A 16,875-nucleotide genomic window follows, 5' to 3' on the forward strand; every position below is an offset into this window, starting at 1 on the left:
TTTACGTAGTTATTTTCTAGGGTTATTGAGGAATCTTTAGAAACGAAATCTATCAGAATATTTCACTCCAACCGCGCGAACCAGGTATTTCCCTCTCTCCATCTTATCAATTTTCTCCTAATTCTTGCTATCAATTGTTCTTTACGGTAGGGAACACTGGATTCTCTGCGTTTTCGTCGATTTTCGTCTAACATTTTGCTTCGATTTGCGAAACTACTCTTGGTTTTGTTGTGCAGGAGGAATTTTTTTTTTTTTTTTTTTTTTTTTTCTGAAATCCGGCGATTGGTATGGCTGGGAGAGAGGAGTACCGAATATTTGTGGGAGGGTTGTCGTGGGACATCACGGAGCGTCTGCTTGAGAATGCCTTCAGTCGATTCGGCAAAATTATCGATTCTCAGGTTACCATTTTTATGTATGTTAGTTGATTTGTGGTTTGATCTGTATGGCTGAAAACTGAAGCAATTGGACTTCGTTTTAACCTAACACGTTGGAATAAGAAATCCATTTGTTTCTTATATGAGAAGAAAATAGATTAGATTGGTATCATTCTGGTTCATTGTTCATATGGAGAATATAATTTCTCAAATTCCACTCCCTTCCCTCTAATTAACATTTCCCTCTGATGATAGCATGAAAAATAGAAAAAACCACAGATGAATTGCAAGATTAACTTTTATCATCGAAAGCCATAATTTTGTGTTTTTTCTGCATTGGTTTGTGGCACCTGTAATTTTTCAACAACCTCTTCTCTTTCTGATGATGTTTTTTTTGCCCTTGTGAATGAGGATGCTGTTAATGAACTTTTTGGGAAGCGGTTTCTCTATCCACGTAAGAATGCACCAAGATGCTGGTCATAGGCTTGTATGTGCTTAACTATTATCTGATTTAAGATCTGCTAGCAAAGAAAAAGTGCTACTGTCTGGAAATTGGGAATATGGTCGCCTGCCTAGCTGATTGGGGTTTGGTAGGATTTTAATACGCAAATTCAGCGACTAATTGTTTCTGTGGGTTAAAAGAACTTGTCACTTTTTCGCGACAGATAAATGATTTAAAACCGGAGGAACTCTTAACAAGTGCTGTGCTGATGCCTGCTTCAGCAGACCTTTATTGTTTTATTGTTCGTTGATGTTTTTGATGACGAAACTGAAGTCGCTAAAATGTTTCAGCATCTGACTAATAAACGTTCTAGTATTTGCTCGGAGAATTTTATCTTGCTTGGGATGATTATGAAACCGTATCTTATCCTTGGCTTACCGCACTTACCAATAGTATGACTAAAATTTATGATGAAGGTTATGTGGTTATATGAGATGATGTACATGGGGCAGAAGGTTTGGGATAGATTGCCATATTGACTCAGATAATGAGTTTGCTAAGTCCTCTAATCTCAGAAAATCTTCAGAAGCTGTATGTTATTGGATGGAAAGTTATGTTGTATGAAGATGGTTTCTTACTAGTGGCTGCTTCTTTGCAATGCTTTCTTCGTTTTCCTATCTATAACTGTAATTATTACCAAAGTGAGAGATAGCCGGTTTTCTCATTTGCTAGTTTCACCGGTGTTGAGAGTTGTCAGTTTGATTCTAAGATGGAGAATACGTAAAAGTGATGCGTCCTTTTTGGCTAAGATTTATGGTAGTGTGCAAAAGTACAATTTTTGGAAATCAATAACCATTTCATCCTTTTGAGTGGACACTGCATTGTTGAATTTCATTTTGCTGGGATGAAGTTGTCAGAGTCCCTTACTTTCCCAGGCACGCTCCGAAAGTTGTTTGTACTGGTTTCTGTTTAGCAGCTAATGTGGCTAGAATGGCACTAGCGATGCCAGGCTTAGCAGCTCAGACATTTTTGTGAAGAATTGGCCAAACTGCATCGGTAGTCTTTAGTTTGACATGTATTCGACATTGTATGATGTCAGCTGAATTGTAAATGTCAGTATGAGGGCCTATTCTGATCAGTTGTCTTCTGTGGCGAGCATGTTAAGATACTATGTGGTGGACAGAACAGTGGACATTGATGTGGATATTTTTGTCATTCAAAGCTTCCAGAGCTCTTAAGGCCCCTGATGTTGGACTCCGTTTTCTGTTATGACCGAGCATTATGAATGTCTGTTTGTTGGGTATAGTACTGGATCGGAGCAATTGGATTTGAAGTTAAATTTGAGTTCCTATAGGTGCAGTGTTGCAGGTTGGGGTTTTTTTTGATGAGCTATTTAGATGAATGGATTTAGGTTGTGGCAACCTGTGAAATTATGGAGCTGTAGTTTTCCATTCATTTGTTTACATCCTTTTCTCGTTGTTTGAAGTTGTTCCTGAAGATTGGTCAAGAATGCTCTGCTATTTTGTTTTCCTTTTTTATGGTGTTGATGTGCTAGTTCCCTCATATTATACTCATTGACAGTCTTTGTCATTCCTTGAATATGAATATGTTCCTAGTTAAGTATGGTTGCCATGCAAGATTTATCGTCATCAAGTTTTCCAGTACAGCCTCTTGTCCACAAACTGAAGGGATCTCAATTACGGAATAAGTTGGCATCTCCATTGCTTGAAATTTTACTGTTTTAGTGAACCTTGCCTTCGTCTCCTAGAGCATTCATCCTGGAAGATGTGTTGTTTTAAGTATTCGTCTTTCTTTTTTGAGATTTATGTCACCATCTCTTTCACATCACATCCTAATATGATTGATCATGTGACTGCTTTGTTGAGGTTAACAAATCCCATAGTTGGAGTAATACACATATCCAGTGAAGTGTTTGTACTGGGTTTTTTTGAGTTAACATTGACTTTGAGTGCCATTTTGGATGCCGGACTGCACAGAAGAAGTCCATGTAGCCACTTTTTTAATGGAATTGTTTCTTTAAATAAAAGGGGACTAGAGAGGTCTAAGAGATTCCCACTTCAGAACATAGAGATAAAGACGTACAGGCTCTTTTGTTTTGTTAAGGAATTATGTAACATGTTGCAATGAGTTCTTCATAAATGGAAGAAAAATGTAAGTTGTCCGACTGTTAGTTATATATTTTAAAACATATTTATGCTGTTATTATCAATTGCTATAAGTTTAAACTTTGAACAACTTCTCTTTGATGTTGTACTTTTTATAGTGTATACCATCACCAGCTTGTACCTAACTTATTCTATTATTCTGCATTCTCTTAATGCAATGTAGGCTTGTAACCATGTTTTATGATAATTTGGAGTTTGAAACCTCGAACTTGTAGGTCATGTCAACTGTATGGTATCGAATTTATACATCTTGACTCTGTCACAATTGTATTTGTGGGCTTCAAGCCCAAGAGTGGGTATAGTATTCCATGCTCTTAGATTAACTCCATGTCTATTAACTCCAAGGTTGTCAACTAGGATCTTAAATACCAAAACAAAGCCTCCTTATATTAGTGGTTAGGCTATAGCCTGTCATCTTTGAATATGAGGTGGGAATTTTGGCTGTTTATTTATCTTTAATTGTGATGGTCTTCATCCCTGTTTCTTTGATGCCGGTTTTAATTGTGATGGTCTTCATCCCTGTTTCTTTGATGCCGGTTTTTGTTACATTAGACAAATTTACTTCATAGTCTAGGTTTAGACTAAGTTGATGGCAGGTAGGTCACTTGTATACATTATTAGTATGAGATGTTCTTTAGCTCTGGTTTAATGACTTGATTTAAGTTATATTGGCTGTTCAATTGATTGGCGTAAACTACCTCTTTGATGTTCCTGTAGATCATGTTGGAAAAGAATACTGGCCGCCCACGTGGCTTTGGGTTTATTACATTTTCAGATCGCCGGGGAATGGATGATGCCATCAGAGAGATGCATGGACGAGAATTTGGAGAACGAATCATTTCAGTGAACAAGGCTGAACCTAAAATGGGAGAAGATATAGACCATGGTTACAGGGGGGGAGGAGATAGATCTGCGAGGCAAGATGAATGCTTCAAATGTGGGCGTCATGGACACTGGGCTAGAGATTGTCCTTCAGTGGGTGGTGGCCGAGGAAGGGGAGGAGACTCATTTCTTACACGTTCTCGGCTTGGAGATAGTGATCGTGGGGATCGCTTTGCTGGAGATAATAATCGATATGTGGATGATCGTTATGAAGGTGGCGGGCGCTTTGGAGATCGGGATCGTTTTGATAACAGCAGGGACAGTAAATATGGAACTCGTGATCGCTATGTCAGTGAAAGGTACTGACTGATATTATTTTCTGTGCATAATATATTCTTAAAATTTTTGCTTTAAAGTAATGATCACTAGGAATTGATAAATGGGCAGAATGGAGATCCTATGTCATTTCTTTTGCTGATTAATCTGAGTCACTGCTCAATTATTTCCTTGCACCATCATATAGTTGATCCATCCTTGCATTCCTGATCTTATATGTAAATCTGCAGATACCCACCTGGTGGAGATCGCTTTGGTAGCAGTAGGTACAATAACGATTCTGATCGATTTCCCACAAATGGCTATGGCAAAGATAGGGGGTATTATAGAGATGGTGGACCTCGTGGGGTTGATAAGTATGGAAGTGGCGGTCCAGCACGTGACGAGGGAAGAAGCTACAGGAACAGACCAACTCCTTATGATCGCCCTAGCCGAGGTGGGCGACCATCCTCATTTGATCGCTATTGAATGTTTTGTTGTTAGAAGATAGCACATTTTCTGGTTTATCTAGTAAAAGTGTACTACATGCTGGGTGTTGTGCTGTTAGTTATCTAGGATCTAGTTGCAGTACCGTGGCCCGAACCGACCGACAGACAGATTGTTGCGGTTTCGTCTAGCTTTCATGTATCTGGGTTTTTGTTCAGAGACTAGATAAATGCTCTGAAGAACGATGAATGGACAGAGACAGATTTAAGTTGACAATTTTGTGATTCCTAAAATGTTGAGCTGATTGTCGTACTGAGCTGACATATGAAGGTCGAGTCGGGGGGCCCCCGAGGCTCGTTTGAATCGTAAGCCACAAAACAGATTAGTAAATACAATTCTAGAAGCAAGAGGCTCCTCTCCATATTTGTGTATTGAGCAGCACCTAGTTCTCTGCCGGATAGAGCAATCATAGAGGAAGTATGAAGCTTGAAATTGGCCTCTGTCGATCTAAGCATTGGTCAATTAGTTAAGATTTACGTCAATTTACGTCTTCTATCGATCAGAAACTCAAATAATATCTCGTTTGGATGATCTGTCATTATGAAGCTGGTCTCTCGATAAGCACCAAGAACTCTCCTGTCAATCTGAACATTGGTCAATTAAGATTTACGTCATTTACGTCATCTATAGATCAGAAATTCAAATAATATCTCGTTTGGATGATCGGGCAATAAAGCAGCTGTCGTTTTTGGATAAACTCCCACGAGTCCAATGGTGTAAGAGTTGAATTCCAAATCATTGACAATGGGCAAATATGATGACCATAAAACAATATTGAATGTATTGATATCATCTTTATCTTATGGTTGAATCTTGAATGCTTGTTGGAACGAAATTAATTGAAAACCATACTCTCAGGCTGTCCATCTTCTGGCCTCATTTTCACAAGTCAACCTCCATGTTCTTGGGAAAATAAAAACATTTATATTTAATTATGCATAGCTTTCTATGTAACGTTACATAATTTCCATTACTATTTAATATGTAATATTGATGTGATTTGATGGACTTCTTTAAACTGACTTGACCGAAACATTGCAACATTATTATTGGTGAGTCGGGTAGACCCATTTCACTAAAATATATAATAGAACATATTCAAAGTTTAATTTTTTAATATCTCCAGAAGACTTGAATCTTTAGCTTCACTAAAAGTATAGGTTAATTAGTGCTGAAGACTCGTAACGTAATTATGCGACATTTATTCTCGTCCTCGAGCAAGTCAACTAACTAAACTTGAGTCATTGTTGGCACCGATAACATTTGTTCCGGCCTCCAACCCCTGCTCTTGAAAACCAATTTTATAACTATTGCATCACATTATATAATAGTTTTTGTTATATGAGATATCGACCATTTAAAAAACCTAATTAACCTCTTGTTTTTAGGCTTATTTGAATGCATTAATGAAGGTCAAATTTGGCAGGTAAGCACATATCCTCTTGACTCATAGTACCCATTTTCATATTATCCAATTATATGTCTTATTAGTTTAAAACATATAATAATATAATTAATTAAAAAAAAATCCAAAGAAATCTCCTTGAGTTCGAAAACTTGAATCATTGGCACAAAATACTCCAACAATATTAATATTTCTAACATCAATAATATTTTAATTAGACTTTAGGCTTTGGTGATTTGAAATATATTATTATTTTTTTATGCATCCATGCCAAACTATTGACCAACTCTTTTCTCCATCTCACAATATATTTGTTCCATTTTTATTTATTTATTTATTTATTTATACGAATCTTTCTGTTTCCGACATTTATTTGGGTTAGCTCAATTTTTTTAGTTCAACGTATAAATGTAAGAAATATAGTATTTAACATTAAAAATATATGTATTACCGAACATTGATTTATTAAAAAAATGATAAGAAAAAACGGTGTAATTAATATAGGATAGTTGAAAAAGTCTTTATATAAGCGGAACTATTTATGTATATATATTATTAATATATATGAGTTATATAATAAGGTTTAAACGTCATTTTCTTTTCTCTATTACGTAACTTTGACTATTGAGTTTATTTGTCTTATAAAGACCATTCAAATGTAAAGCGTATAATTTTAAACCTGTTCAATTTTTTTATTTGTATCAAATCAATCTCGAAACTTTTAAAAATATATAATAAATTTTTTAGCTTTCGATTTTATGGTGTTTTTGAGTATCAAAAAGTGTCTGTTAATCGTGTAGAAGAAGAAGTAAAGTAGAAGTTGATATGTAGTCTCGTTGTTTGATGTCTCGATGCATCCCGTTCTCTCTTTAGCATTGCCCTACATGGAAAGAAAGAGTTTAAAGCTTCGATCTGACTTGTGGGCATACGGACATAAAATGAGGAGTCGAACGTGTTTGAATTGAAGTCACTTTCAGATTCAAAGTGACTTATGAGGATCTGTTCGATTTTGGTGAACAAAGTTACATTTATAACCTTTCATAATTTTGTTGTTTGAATCATCCAAAAGGCCTAATACTAGTGGTAAAATTGTCATTTCACTTGGATGAATTTGTCTACAGCTACTCAATATAAAATTTTAGTCGTACTTCAAACATTTACAACATACAGATTCGATCGAGACATCATTAGATGTACGAAAAACGACGTAAATCCAAATATTAAACGTCCAGATGGTGGCATATCCTTCTATGTTCCTTATAAATAATATGACCCACGTCATATTTCGATCGAGAAAAATTCTATGTGCTAGTTATTCACATCAACTAGGTCATCTCTACCTTAGACCCGACTCAACGAGGATCATCCACACCCGAATTACATAAGCTTAACTTGAAGTTATCTAAAAAAATAGGCAAAAAAAACTTTTAAATTGAAAATGAATGCGTTGATACTAAATAGATATAAAAACTTTAGCGGTTGAACGGATTTAACCTGAAACTTTCTATAACTCGAATTTTAATAAAATAAACTCACGACCGACCGAGTCAGAAAAAGGATAATATAGCATAAGTTGTGAATAAATTTATAAATATTAAAAAATGAAGGACTAAACTGCAAACATGTGATAATTCTAATTTACTTATTGAATAATCTTCTTAATTTCTTTCAATATTTTAAATATTTTAAATATTTTAATCCTTGTACGATAATGTTCGTATTGGACTTTGTGCTTACATTATATTATTTTTAATACATATATTAATTAATAAATTAGTCTAAGCTTAGTTTTGTTTTATCCCATAAATCTATGTTTTAAAAAAACATTAAATTTCACAAGTGGAGACATAAATAAATATATTTTTGGTTTATTTATAATTACTGTCATATGTATATATTAAATTTTAAATATTAAAAAATTTAATCTCATCTAAATCTAATTTATGTCAGATGATAATTTAACCCAAGTTGAGTTAGATTCAATTCACGTGTTGACATTTTTTTTTGGTCAAATCAACCGATCGACTTAAAAATAGGGTGACAATCCTAGTACTTTAAAAATATTTGACATTTGTAACTTATGTTAGTAATGCAGGTTCGTTTAGGTTGTAAACTCTATTCTAGTTGCTCGAGTCTCCAACTTAATCAACTCGAAATATCGAGTTGATCTAAAAGATTTCTTTAACATAATCGTGTTGAAGATTAGAGTCAGAACCGAGCAATATTTAGTATAAAAAGAAAAGTCGAAAGTACACGTGGGATCGGATTTAGGGTATCCCCGGGGCTGGGGGACATGGGACAGTGACATGAATTAAATTAATCTTCCATTTGGACTCTTCAAGTCAAATAAAGTCTCCATTTTTATTTCAAAAAATTTATATATTTTCATTTACAACCCCAAACTACCCTCTCTCTCTCTCTCTCTCTCCAAAATCCTTTTTTTCTCCGAAAATGGTGGCCGGCGGTGGAATCTCCGGGTGCTCCGACATCAGCAGCATCGCCGTCCACGTCATCACAGGGCGGTGGTTCGTGGTGTTCGCTTCCCTACTAATCATGGCAGCAGCGGGAGCAACCTACATGTTCAGCTTGTATTCTAGTGACATAAAGTCAGTTTTAGGTTACGACCAAACCACGTTGAATTTGTTAAGCTTTTTCAAGGATTTGGGTGCAAACGTGGGCGTTTTGTCTGGACTTATCAACGAGGTTACACCACCGTGGGTGGTTCTATCCATCGGCGCCGTTATGAACTTCTTTGGTTACTTCATGATTTGGCTCGCTGTTACTCGGAAGATCTCCGCTCCTAAAGTTTGGCAAATGTGTCTGTATATTTGTATTGGAGCTAATTCTCAATCCTTTGCCAATACGGGTTCCCTTGTTACTTGTGTCAAGAACTTCCCCGAGAGTCGGGGCGTCGTTCTCGGTAAGTATTCGTTCGTTGCATTTCATATCAATTTTTTTTTATTTAATTGCAACTTTTAGTCGCTCGAACTTCTTATTTACTTACAAAAGTAAGTAAAATTTTTAATATATATCATCGGTTAAGAGATCAAAAAGTTTAATTATTTATCGGGTTTTTTTTAATATTTTTAAAAGTTTTATAAAATAATAATAATAAATAAATGACAGAACTTTACCGTTAAATTTAGGTATCTTGAAGGGCTACGTTGGGCTGAGCGGCGCCATAATCACACAACTCTTCCACGCGTTTTACGGCGGCGACACCAAATCCTTGATTCTCCTCATCGGATGGCTGCCGGCGGCGATATCCTTTGCATTTTTACGGACAATTCGGATAATGAAAGTGATCCGACAGCCAAACGAGCTCAAAGTCTTCTACAATTTCCTCTACATTTCTCTAGCCCTCGCCGGATTTCTAATGCTAATGATCATCGTAGAAAGCAAAACAGAGTTCAGTCAGAGCGGATATGGCGGCAGCGCCGCCGTTGTCCTCCTCCTCCTCTTCCTCCCACTCTCCGTCGTCATCATTGAAGAATACAATCTCTGGAACCTCAAAACCGCCGCCACCACCGCCACCACGGCCGCCATTAGATCTCCAAATCACCCTGTTCAAATCGTAACAGAGAAAGTCCCAAAAACAGAGCATCAAAAACACATCCCAAAAACAGAGCATCAAAAACAACCATCATGCTGGACAACAATCTTCAACCCACCAGAACGCGGCGAGGATTTCACAATTCTCCAAGCTCTCTTCAGCGTTGACATGCTGATTCTGTTCTTAGCAGCAATCTGCGGCGTCGGCGGAACATTAACAGCCATCGACAACTTGGGTCAAATCGGAATGTCTTTAGGATACCCAAAACAGAGCATTAGCACATTTGTAACACTCGTTAGCATATGGAATTACCTCGGCCGAGTAACCTCTGGTTTCGTCTCTGAAATCGTCTTAACCAAATACAAATTCCCTCGCCCTTTAATGCTCTCAATGACCCTTCTCGTGTCTTGTGTCGGCCATTTGATGATAGCATTCGATGTCCCAAATGGGCTTTACGTGGCTTCCGTCGTAATCGGATTCTGCTTCGGAGCACAATGGCCGTTGATTTTCGCCATAATTTCAGAGCTATTTGGGTTGAAATATTACTCCACGCTTTACAATTTCGGGTCGGTGGCGAGCCCAATCGGGCTTTATGTTCTGAACGTGAAAGTGGCCGGAAATTTCTACGACAGAGAGGCGGAGAAGCAGCTGAGAGCAAAAGGGATTGTTAGAAAAACAGGGGAAGAGCTGAAATGCTTCGGAGGGGAGTGTTTTAAGCTCTCGTTTCTGGTAATCACCGGAGTTACTTTGTTGGGTATGTTTGTTTCATTGATTTTAGTGATTAGAACGAGGAGTTTTTACAAGAGTGATATTTATAAGAAGTTTCGAGATGAAGCTGAAACAGAGATCGCCGGAAATGGCGCTGTAGTGGCCGCCGGACCGCCGGAAGAGACGAGAAAATGATAGGGAAGCATGTTGGCCCGACAAGGAGAAGAAAATTAAAAAAAAAAAAATCAAAAGAAAATATTAAACTCTAAGTTTGTTTTCAGTGATTTATTATTTCCCTCTGCCCTCTTTCATACTCTATTTCATAATAAATATGACATTTACAAATATTGAATCGTTTCCTCGACATAGTACACAACTTTCTCTTTGTTAGAGCTCTCGAACGCTTCGAAAATAAAGTACACTATCAAGCCTTTCCTTAAAATAGTCACACGACTCCCGTCTTCTCTAGAGCACATTGCTGGTCCAATAAAACTCTAAGGCGAGTTTTTTAATTAAGTTAACGTGAAACTCTAAATTGAAACAAAAATTAAATAAAGGAATAAAAATATAGTATTTAAAATTTTAAAAAATATACCAAAAAATATACTTTTTTTTTTTTTTTTGTCCCACATCGTTTAGTATGAAAATGTTTAGCTATAATTTAATGAGAGGGAAGACCCTATTTTCTTGGGCGGTTGTCCCCACGTGGTCCTTCTGGATTAATTAATGAGGTGGAATTTCCCTTTCAAATAAAGCAAAATGAAGTATTGTTTAATTTAATTTTTTTTATTGGGATATTTTATAATACTATTCATTGAACATCGTGACTTTGTAAGTTACGTATTTATGGCTTAGTATATGATTTCTATGTCTCATTTTTCAATTTCAACCTTAATTTTATAACATTTTATTTTCTGTCACCCATTAAAAAATTGACCTATTGGTCCTTACCATAATAACATTTAAATACCAAATATTATAAATATCTTTTATTCTTCAAAATTGATTCAGGGTTTTAAAATTATCTTATCCCGAAGCTATTTAAATGTCGATAGGAGAAATAAACTCTCCCAACGTCGTTTCAATGGTATCAAAAGAAATGGTCATTTTCGACACGGTTTATGACATTGTCGGGAGATGTAAGCCTTATCCAAACTATCCCAACGTGGGAAACAGTCACATTGTTTATTAACACCAGTCTATGAGAGATTACAAGACACTCTGTAGAATATTATTACACTTTTCTCTAGCTGAGTCTAGACTGTTTGGAATTTCTCGAGATGAAAACTTTGATAGGGTAGAGGAGTATATATAGAAAAAACGAAACAATATTATTCTTAAAGTATCTAAATCATTTTTCTAAAATATATAGATAATTACGGGATATTTTAAAATATTTAAACCATTAATATCAAAATATAATTTTTTTTTTAGATGACTTAATTGTAATGAATTTCTACTTTGTGAAAATTCTAAACAAAATTCGAATAAACTGCAATTAAATTATAAGATTTATTAAAATATTTTTTTCTTTTTAAAAAATGAGCTACGTATGATTTAAATTTATATAATAAAAAAAAAACCTTCAATTATTTATCATCCATTAAAAAAATACTTTATTTTAATTAATTTAAGAATAATTAACAAAGATTAAATACCACAAATATTTGTTGTCATTTAGAGTATGTATTTGGGGAAGCTTTCTTCTTTTGTATTACTTTATAATTAATTTCATAATTAATAATTTAATTACATTACGGCACCGTTTAATATTATTAATTCCATGTCTACGTGGTTGGTATATACTAATTTAGAAAACAAGATTCTAAATATTATTATTAATGAAAATCCAATATTTTTCATAAAACTACGTCGTTTTTTGATGTTTTTAAACCAAAATATAATTGTTGATGAATCACAACAAATATTTTATATAATTAATTAATATAAAATCATATCAAATTTGATTTTATCTATTTTAAAATAAATTCCCCTAAGTTGACTTTTTATTTTATGTATATGTAAATGTGCTGTAATATTTTTAAATTAAAAAAACATTTTTAAAATTGCAAAGCGTATGAAAAGTAAAAAGTATTTAAAATAAATAATAATGGCAAAATTATTTTAGTGATATTAAACAAGACCAACCACGACGACGAAGAAGAAATTCCTGCCAATAAAAGATTATTAAATTATTTACTTTTACAAAATCAAAACTAACGGTTAACTGCCACATCATCTATGCGTGTACTTTTTTTTTAATAATTAAAAAATCCAATTATATAAAGGTATGGAGTTTTTTAGGAGTGCTGGACGAGCTAAGGAGGAAGCTGGTGGGTATGTGACATTTGGACGATAATGAATGAATGGGGACCACATTCGAATAAGAGTGATCATAGGGACAAGAATGAATGAATGGGGACCACATTCGAATAAGAGTGATCATACAAATAGAATAGTTAAGAATATTTTGAAAGAATTCGAAGTTATTACATATACCAACATGTTGCACCTACTGTTTCAGCATCTTGATCATAAAAACTCAAAAGTAAAACATGTTTTGTTTGTTACACTCGTGCTGGTACGTGAGAACAATAATCTTCGCTCTTAAAAGCTATGTGTTGTAGGGGATGCTAGGAGGTCATAGGTGTCCCGTGCTGGAATTCCAATTCTTAATTTGAATCCTTATGAAAAAAGAGAATGCTAAAATGACTCAACTTTGTCTGTGGGGATAATAGTCTTCACTCTAAGCAGCTAACGTAGCTTATTCAAGCCCTCGTTTCAGAATTTTACATCTTGATCTTAATCGTGTGGGACGGTGTGACTAGTAGTTTTTACTTATAGAAGCTACATGCGAGTAAGATAGATAGCGGGAATCAAAGTCAAATCCATACCCAAATCCTCGTCTATATAAACACAAACTAAGAACACATCCTTCTTCACCCTTCTAAACATCACCACAAAAATGGACCCAATCTCTGCAGGGTTCAACACCAAATCCTTCACCCTCAAACTAATCAAAGGGCCATGGTTCATGATGTTCGCCTCCTTCCTTATTATGTCCATGGCCGGCATCCCTTACATGTTCGGCCTCTACTCCGGCACCATCAAATCTGTATTGGGTTACGACCAAACCACCCTTAATTTCATCAGCTTCTTCAAAGATGTCGGCACCACTGTCGGTGTCTTGGCCGGATTAATCAACGAAGTAACCCCACCATGGTCCATTCTTGCCATGGGAGCTCTTCTCAATTTTTTCGGTTACTTCATGATTTGGCTCTCTGTTTCCGAGAAGATCCCCACCCATGTCTGGCTCATGTGCTTATATATCTGTGTCGGAGCCAACGCCACCACGTTCGCTAACACCGGCGCCCTCGTCACCTGCGTTAAGAATTACCCGCAACGGCGCGGCGTCGTCATCGGAATTCTTAAGGGCTACATGGGGTTGAGTGGGGCCATTGTTACGCAGCTCTACCATGCGATTTATGGGAAAGATGAAAAATCGTTGATTTTGTTGTTGGGGTGGTTGCCGGCGGTGATTTCGTTTATTTTCTTGCCGACGGTGCGGCGGATGAAGGTGGAGCACGAGGAGGATGAGCTGAGGGTTTTTTACAGGTTTTTGTATATCTCGTTGGGGCTGGCTGGGTTTTTGATGCTGATGATAATTTTGCAGCAGAAATTTAGTTTTGGGAGAGGGGAGTACGGTGGCAGTGCGGCGGTGGTTACTCTGTTGCTCCTTTTGCCGATTGTGGTTGTTGTTGCTCAGGAATTCAAGGCGTGGCGGCGCTTGAATAAGCCTCCGGTGATTGAGAATGGGCTTTCCTCCAAGCCGGTGAGTGAAAATTTAATCAATTTTTAATTTTTTGGAAATTTTAAGGTTAGCCAAAGTTGCCATTTTGATCAAACGTTAAAAAAACAGGGGACGCCGGCGTTGAAGAACACGACACCAATGGCACTCCTCCCGAAGAAACCAAAGGAGACAGAACCAGCAAGCAGCACCAAAATTCAATGGTGGAAAAACGTGTTCAGTCCGCCGGAAAGAGGAGAAGATTGGACAATTCTCCAAGCTCTGTTCAGCGTCGACATGTTCCTCCTTTTTCTCGCCACCGCGTGCGGCGTCGGCGGGACACTAACCGCCATCGACAACCTCGGACAAATCGGACAGTCACAAGATTACCCAAAAAAAAGCATAAGCACATTCGTGTCGCTTGTCAGCATATGGAATTACCTCGGCAGAGTAATGGCCGGATTCCTCTCCGAACATTTGCTAATCAAATACAGATTCCCTCGTCCTTCAATGCTCACAATCGTCCTTCTTCTTTCCTGCATCGCCCATCTTCTAATCGCCTTCAACCCGAGCGGCGGCCTCTACATTGCCTCTGTTTTAACCGGATTCTGCTACGGCGCCCAATGGCCTCTGCTTTTCGCCATCGTCTCAGAGGTTTTTGGGCTAAAATATTACGCGACGCTGTATAATTTCGGGTCAGTGGCGAGCCCCGTGGGGCTTTATTTGCTGAATGTGAATGTGGCGGGGTATTTATACGACAAGGAGGCGAAGAAGCAGCTGGCGGCGACGGGGAGAATAAGAAAAACAGGGGAGGAGTTGATTTGTAATGGGACGGTGTGTTTCAAGCTGTCGTTTGTGATTATTACGGCGGTGAGTTTGTTTGGGGCTTTGGTTTCTTTGGTTTTGGTGATGAGGACGAGGAAGTTTTATAAGAGTGACATTTATCGGAGATTTAGAGAGGCGGAGGAGGCGGAGAAGGCGGAGAAGGCGGAGAAGGAAGACGGCGGTGGGTTCATAAACGGCGGCGATATAGTGGAGGACTCGAAACAGGGGATTAGGCAATGATGATGTCAGCATTTTTAGATTGGTTTGTTATGGTCACCCTTTAATTTGGATTATTGTAATTGTAGTTTTTTTAATTTAAAAGCTTTAAGGTTAAATTGGTAAAAACAGCCCTAAAAGTGTTGACTTTAATGAATATTGTAATCTTCCTCGTGACAGCGAGAGAGAGAAGGAAACTATGTTTGAAAGGTTGACATTTTTTATTTCATAATTATAATTTCCCTCTTTTCCACGTTTGTAGGATAACTCTTTGTCACGTTGACTCACTTCTAGTCAACTAACCAATGAAATTAAAGTGTTTATTTACTCGTGATTAAGTTTTAACATAAATATCACTCAACTTATCTAGAGATTTTAAAAAACACTCAAAGAATGAAAAAACAGAGTATTTCAATCAACTAAATCTTGAAAATAAGATAAAATATAAAAGATATACTATTAACCAAATTCGGAAACGACGTAAAATATGTTACCAACTAACTCCTACAAATGAGGAAAGAGTACTACGGATTACATTTAAATAACACCTAACAAGTTGGGTAGTACGTGTCAACCTAACAAGTTGGGTAATACTTGTCTATCACACTTAACAAGTTGGGTAGTACTTGTCAATCAAATTGCTGTATTTCCAAAGTTTTAATGAAAACATGTGTCAATAACATTTTAGTCGAAACATAACATGGTTTTGATGATTCGAGCTTGTAACTTTTCTCGAACTATATAGCAATCTGTTTCAATGTGTTTCATATGTTCATGAAAAATTGGATTGGCTATTATATGTAATACTGCTTGATTATCACAATACAACAATGTTGGTTCGGTCAACGGAACTTTTAAGTCTTGAAGAATATATCTCAGCCAAGTTAACTCTAAACAACTTGAAGGATTTGGTAAATTGAATCGTGCAGAGTTTGGGTCCATTTTTGTGGTGATGTTTACGAGGATGAAGAAGGAGGTGTTCTTAGTTTATGTTTATATAGATGAGGGTATGGTTTTGACTTTGATTCCCACTAGGTTGGGAAGTGTAGTGATGTCGGGATTTCATGTTTGTTTTTAACAAATGGATAAACATAGAAATAGTGCTTATGATAAAGATAGATAAGATAACAACCTAATACTTAATTCTAAAACGATGCGAACCCACATTTTCTATGATATTGCAGTGTCTCATGTTTAAGGGTTCAGATCGACACGCGGTTGCGTTATCTACTTGTAGCTTTTATGAGTAAAGACTACAATCTCTACACGTTACCTCCTTGTAGCTTCTAGGAGTAAAAACTATTATCCCCAAACCAACACGAGTCATTTTAAAGATTAAAAACAAGATTTGGAATCTGAAATCAGGACTTGATGGCTTCAACACATGGTTATGTTATCTGGTTGTAGCTTCTATGAGTAAAAACTAATATTCCCATAGACTAACACGAGTCATTATAGCCTATTTTTCATAAGGATTCAAATCAAGAATTGGAATCTGGATCTAGCACCTGATCTCCCTGCATCCCCTACAACACGGAGATGTTACCTACACATAGCTTTTAAAAGTGAAACTATTGTCCTCACAGACCAACAGAGTCCTTTTTTACGAGGTTCGTAAAAGAAATGGTCTACATATAAGTGATGTGGCAGTTAACCGTTAGTTTTGGTTTTGGAAAAGTAAATAATTTAATAATCTTTTATTGAAGGACAGTTTAAAAAGAAAAAATTATTTTAA

The 16,875-nt window shown here is 36.4% G+C and overlaps 3 protein-coding genes across 8 annotated transcripts; all 3 read left to right on the top strand.

Annotated features, from left to right (window-relative positions):
- The first annotated feature begins 223 nt into the window (after positions 1-223).
- Positions 224-4,862, top strand: LOC111797047 (glycine-rich RNA-binding protein RZ1B). Of its 6 annotated transcripts, XM_023679953.2 has the most exons (4): positions 405-964; positions 1,040-2,988; positions 3,720-4,183; positions 4,391-4,862. In XM_023679953.2, exons 3-4 carry the CDS (start codon positions 3,723-3,725, stop codon positions 4,626-4,628), a joined length of 699 nt encoding a protein of 232 aa, XP_023535721.1. In that variant the 5' UTR covers positions 405-964; positions 1,040-2,988; positions 3,720-3,722; the 3' UTR covers positions 4,629-4,862. The 6 variants fall into 6 exon arrangements, with proteins under 6 accessions (XP_023535688.1, XP_023535721.1, XP_023535713.1 ...); XM_023679920.2 differs by lacking the exons at positions 405-964; positions 1,040-2,988 and adding an exon at positions 224-398; XM_023679945.2 differs by having other exon boundaries at positions 405-2,988.
- A 3,590-nt stretch (positions 4,863-8,452) lies between these two features.
- On the top strand, positions 8,453-10,575 carry LOC111797095 (protein NUCLEAR FUSION DEFECTIVE 4-like). Its single transcript, XM_023679993.2, has 2 exons — positions 8,453-8,971; positions 9,198-10,575. The coding sequence occupies exons 1-2, from the start codon at positions 8,503-8,505 to the stop codon at positions 10,505-10,507; spliced, it is 1,779 nt and encodes a 592-aa protein (XP_023535761.2). The 5' UTR covers positions 8,453-8,502; the 3' UTR covers positions 10,508-10,575.
- A 2,668-nt stretch (positions 10,576-13,243) lies between these two features.
- Positions 13,244-15,407, top strand: LOC111797103 (protein NUCLEAR FUSION DEFECTIVE 4-like). Its single transcript, XM_023680005.2, has 2 exons — positions 13,244-14,144; positions 14,232-15,407. Exons 1-2 carry the CDS (start codon positions 13,278-13,280, stop codon positions 15,162-15,164), a joined length of 1,800 nt encoding a protein of 599 aa, XP_023535773.2. The 5' UTR covers positions 13,244-13,277; the 3' UTR covers positions 15,165-15,407.
- The last annotated feature ends 1,468 nt before the right edge of the window (positions 15,408-16,875 follow it).

This window comes from Cucurbita pepo, chromosome 1, assembly GCF_057944985.1.
Source record: "Cucurbita pepo subsp. pepo isolate OVF chromosome 1, ASM5794498v1, whole genome shotgun sequence".
NCBI lineage: Eukaryota > Viridiplantae > Streptophyta > Magnoliopsida > Cucurbitales > Cucurbitaceae > Cucurbita > Cucurbita pepo.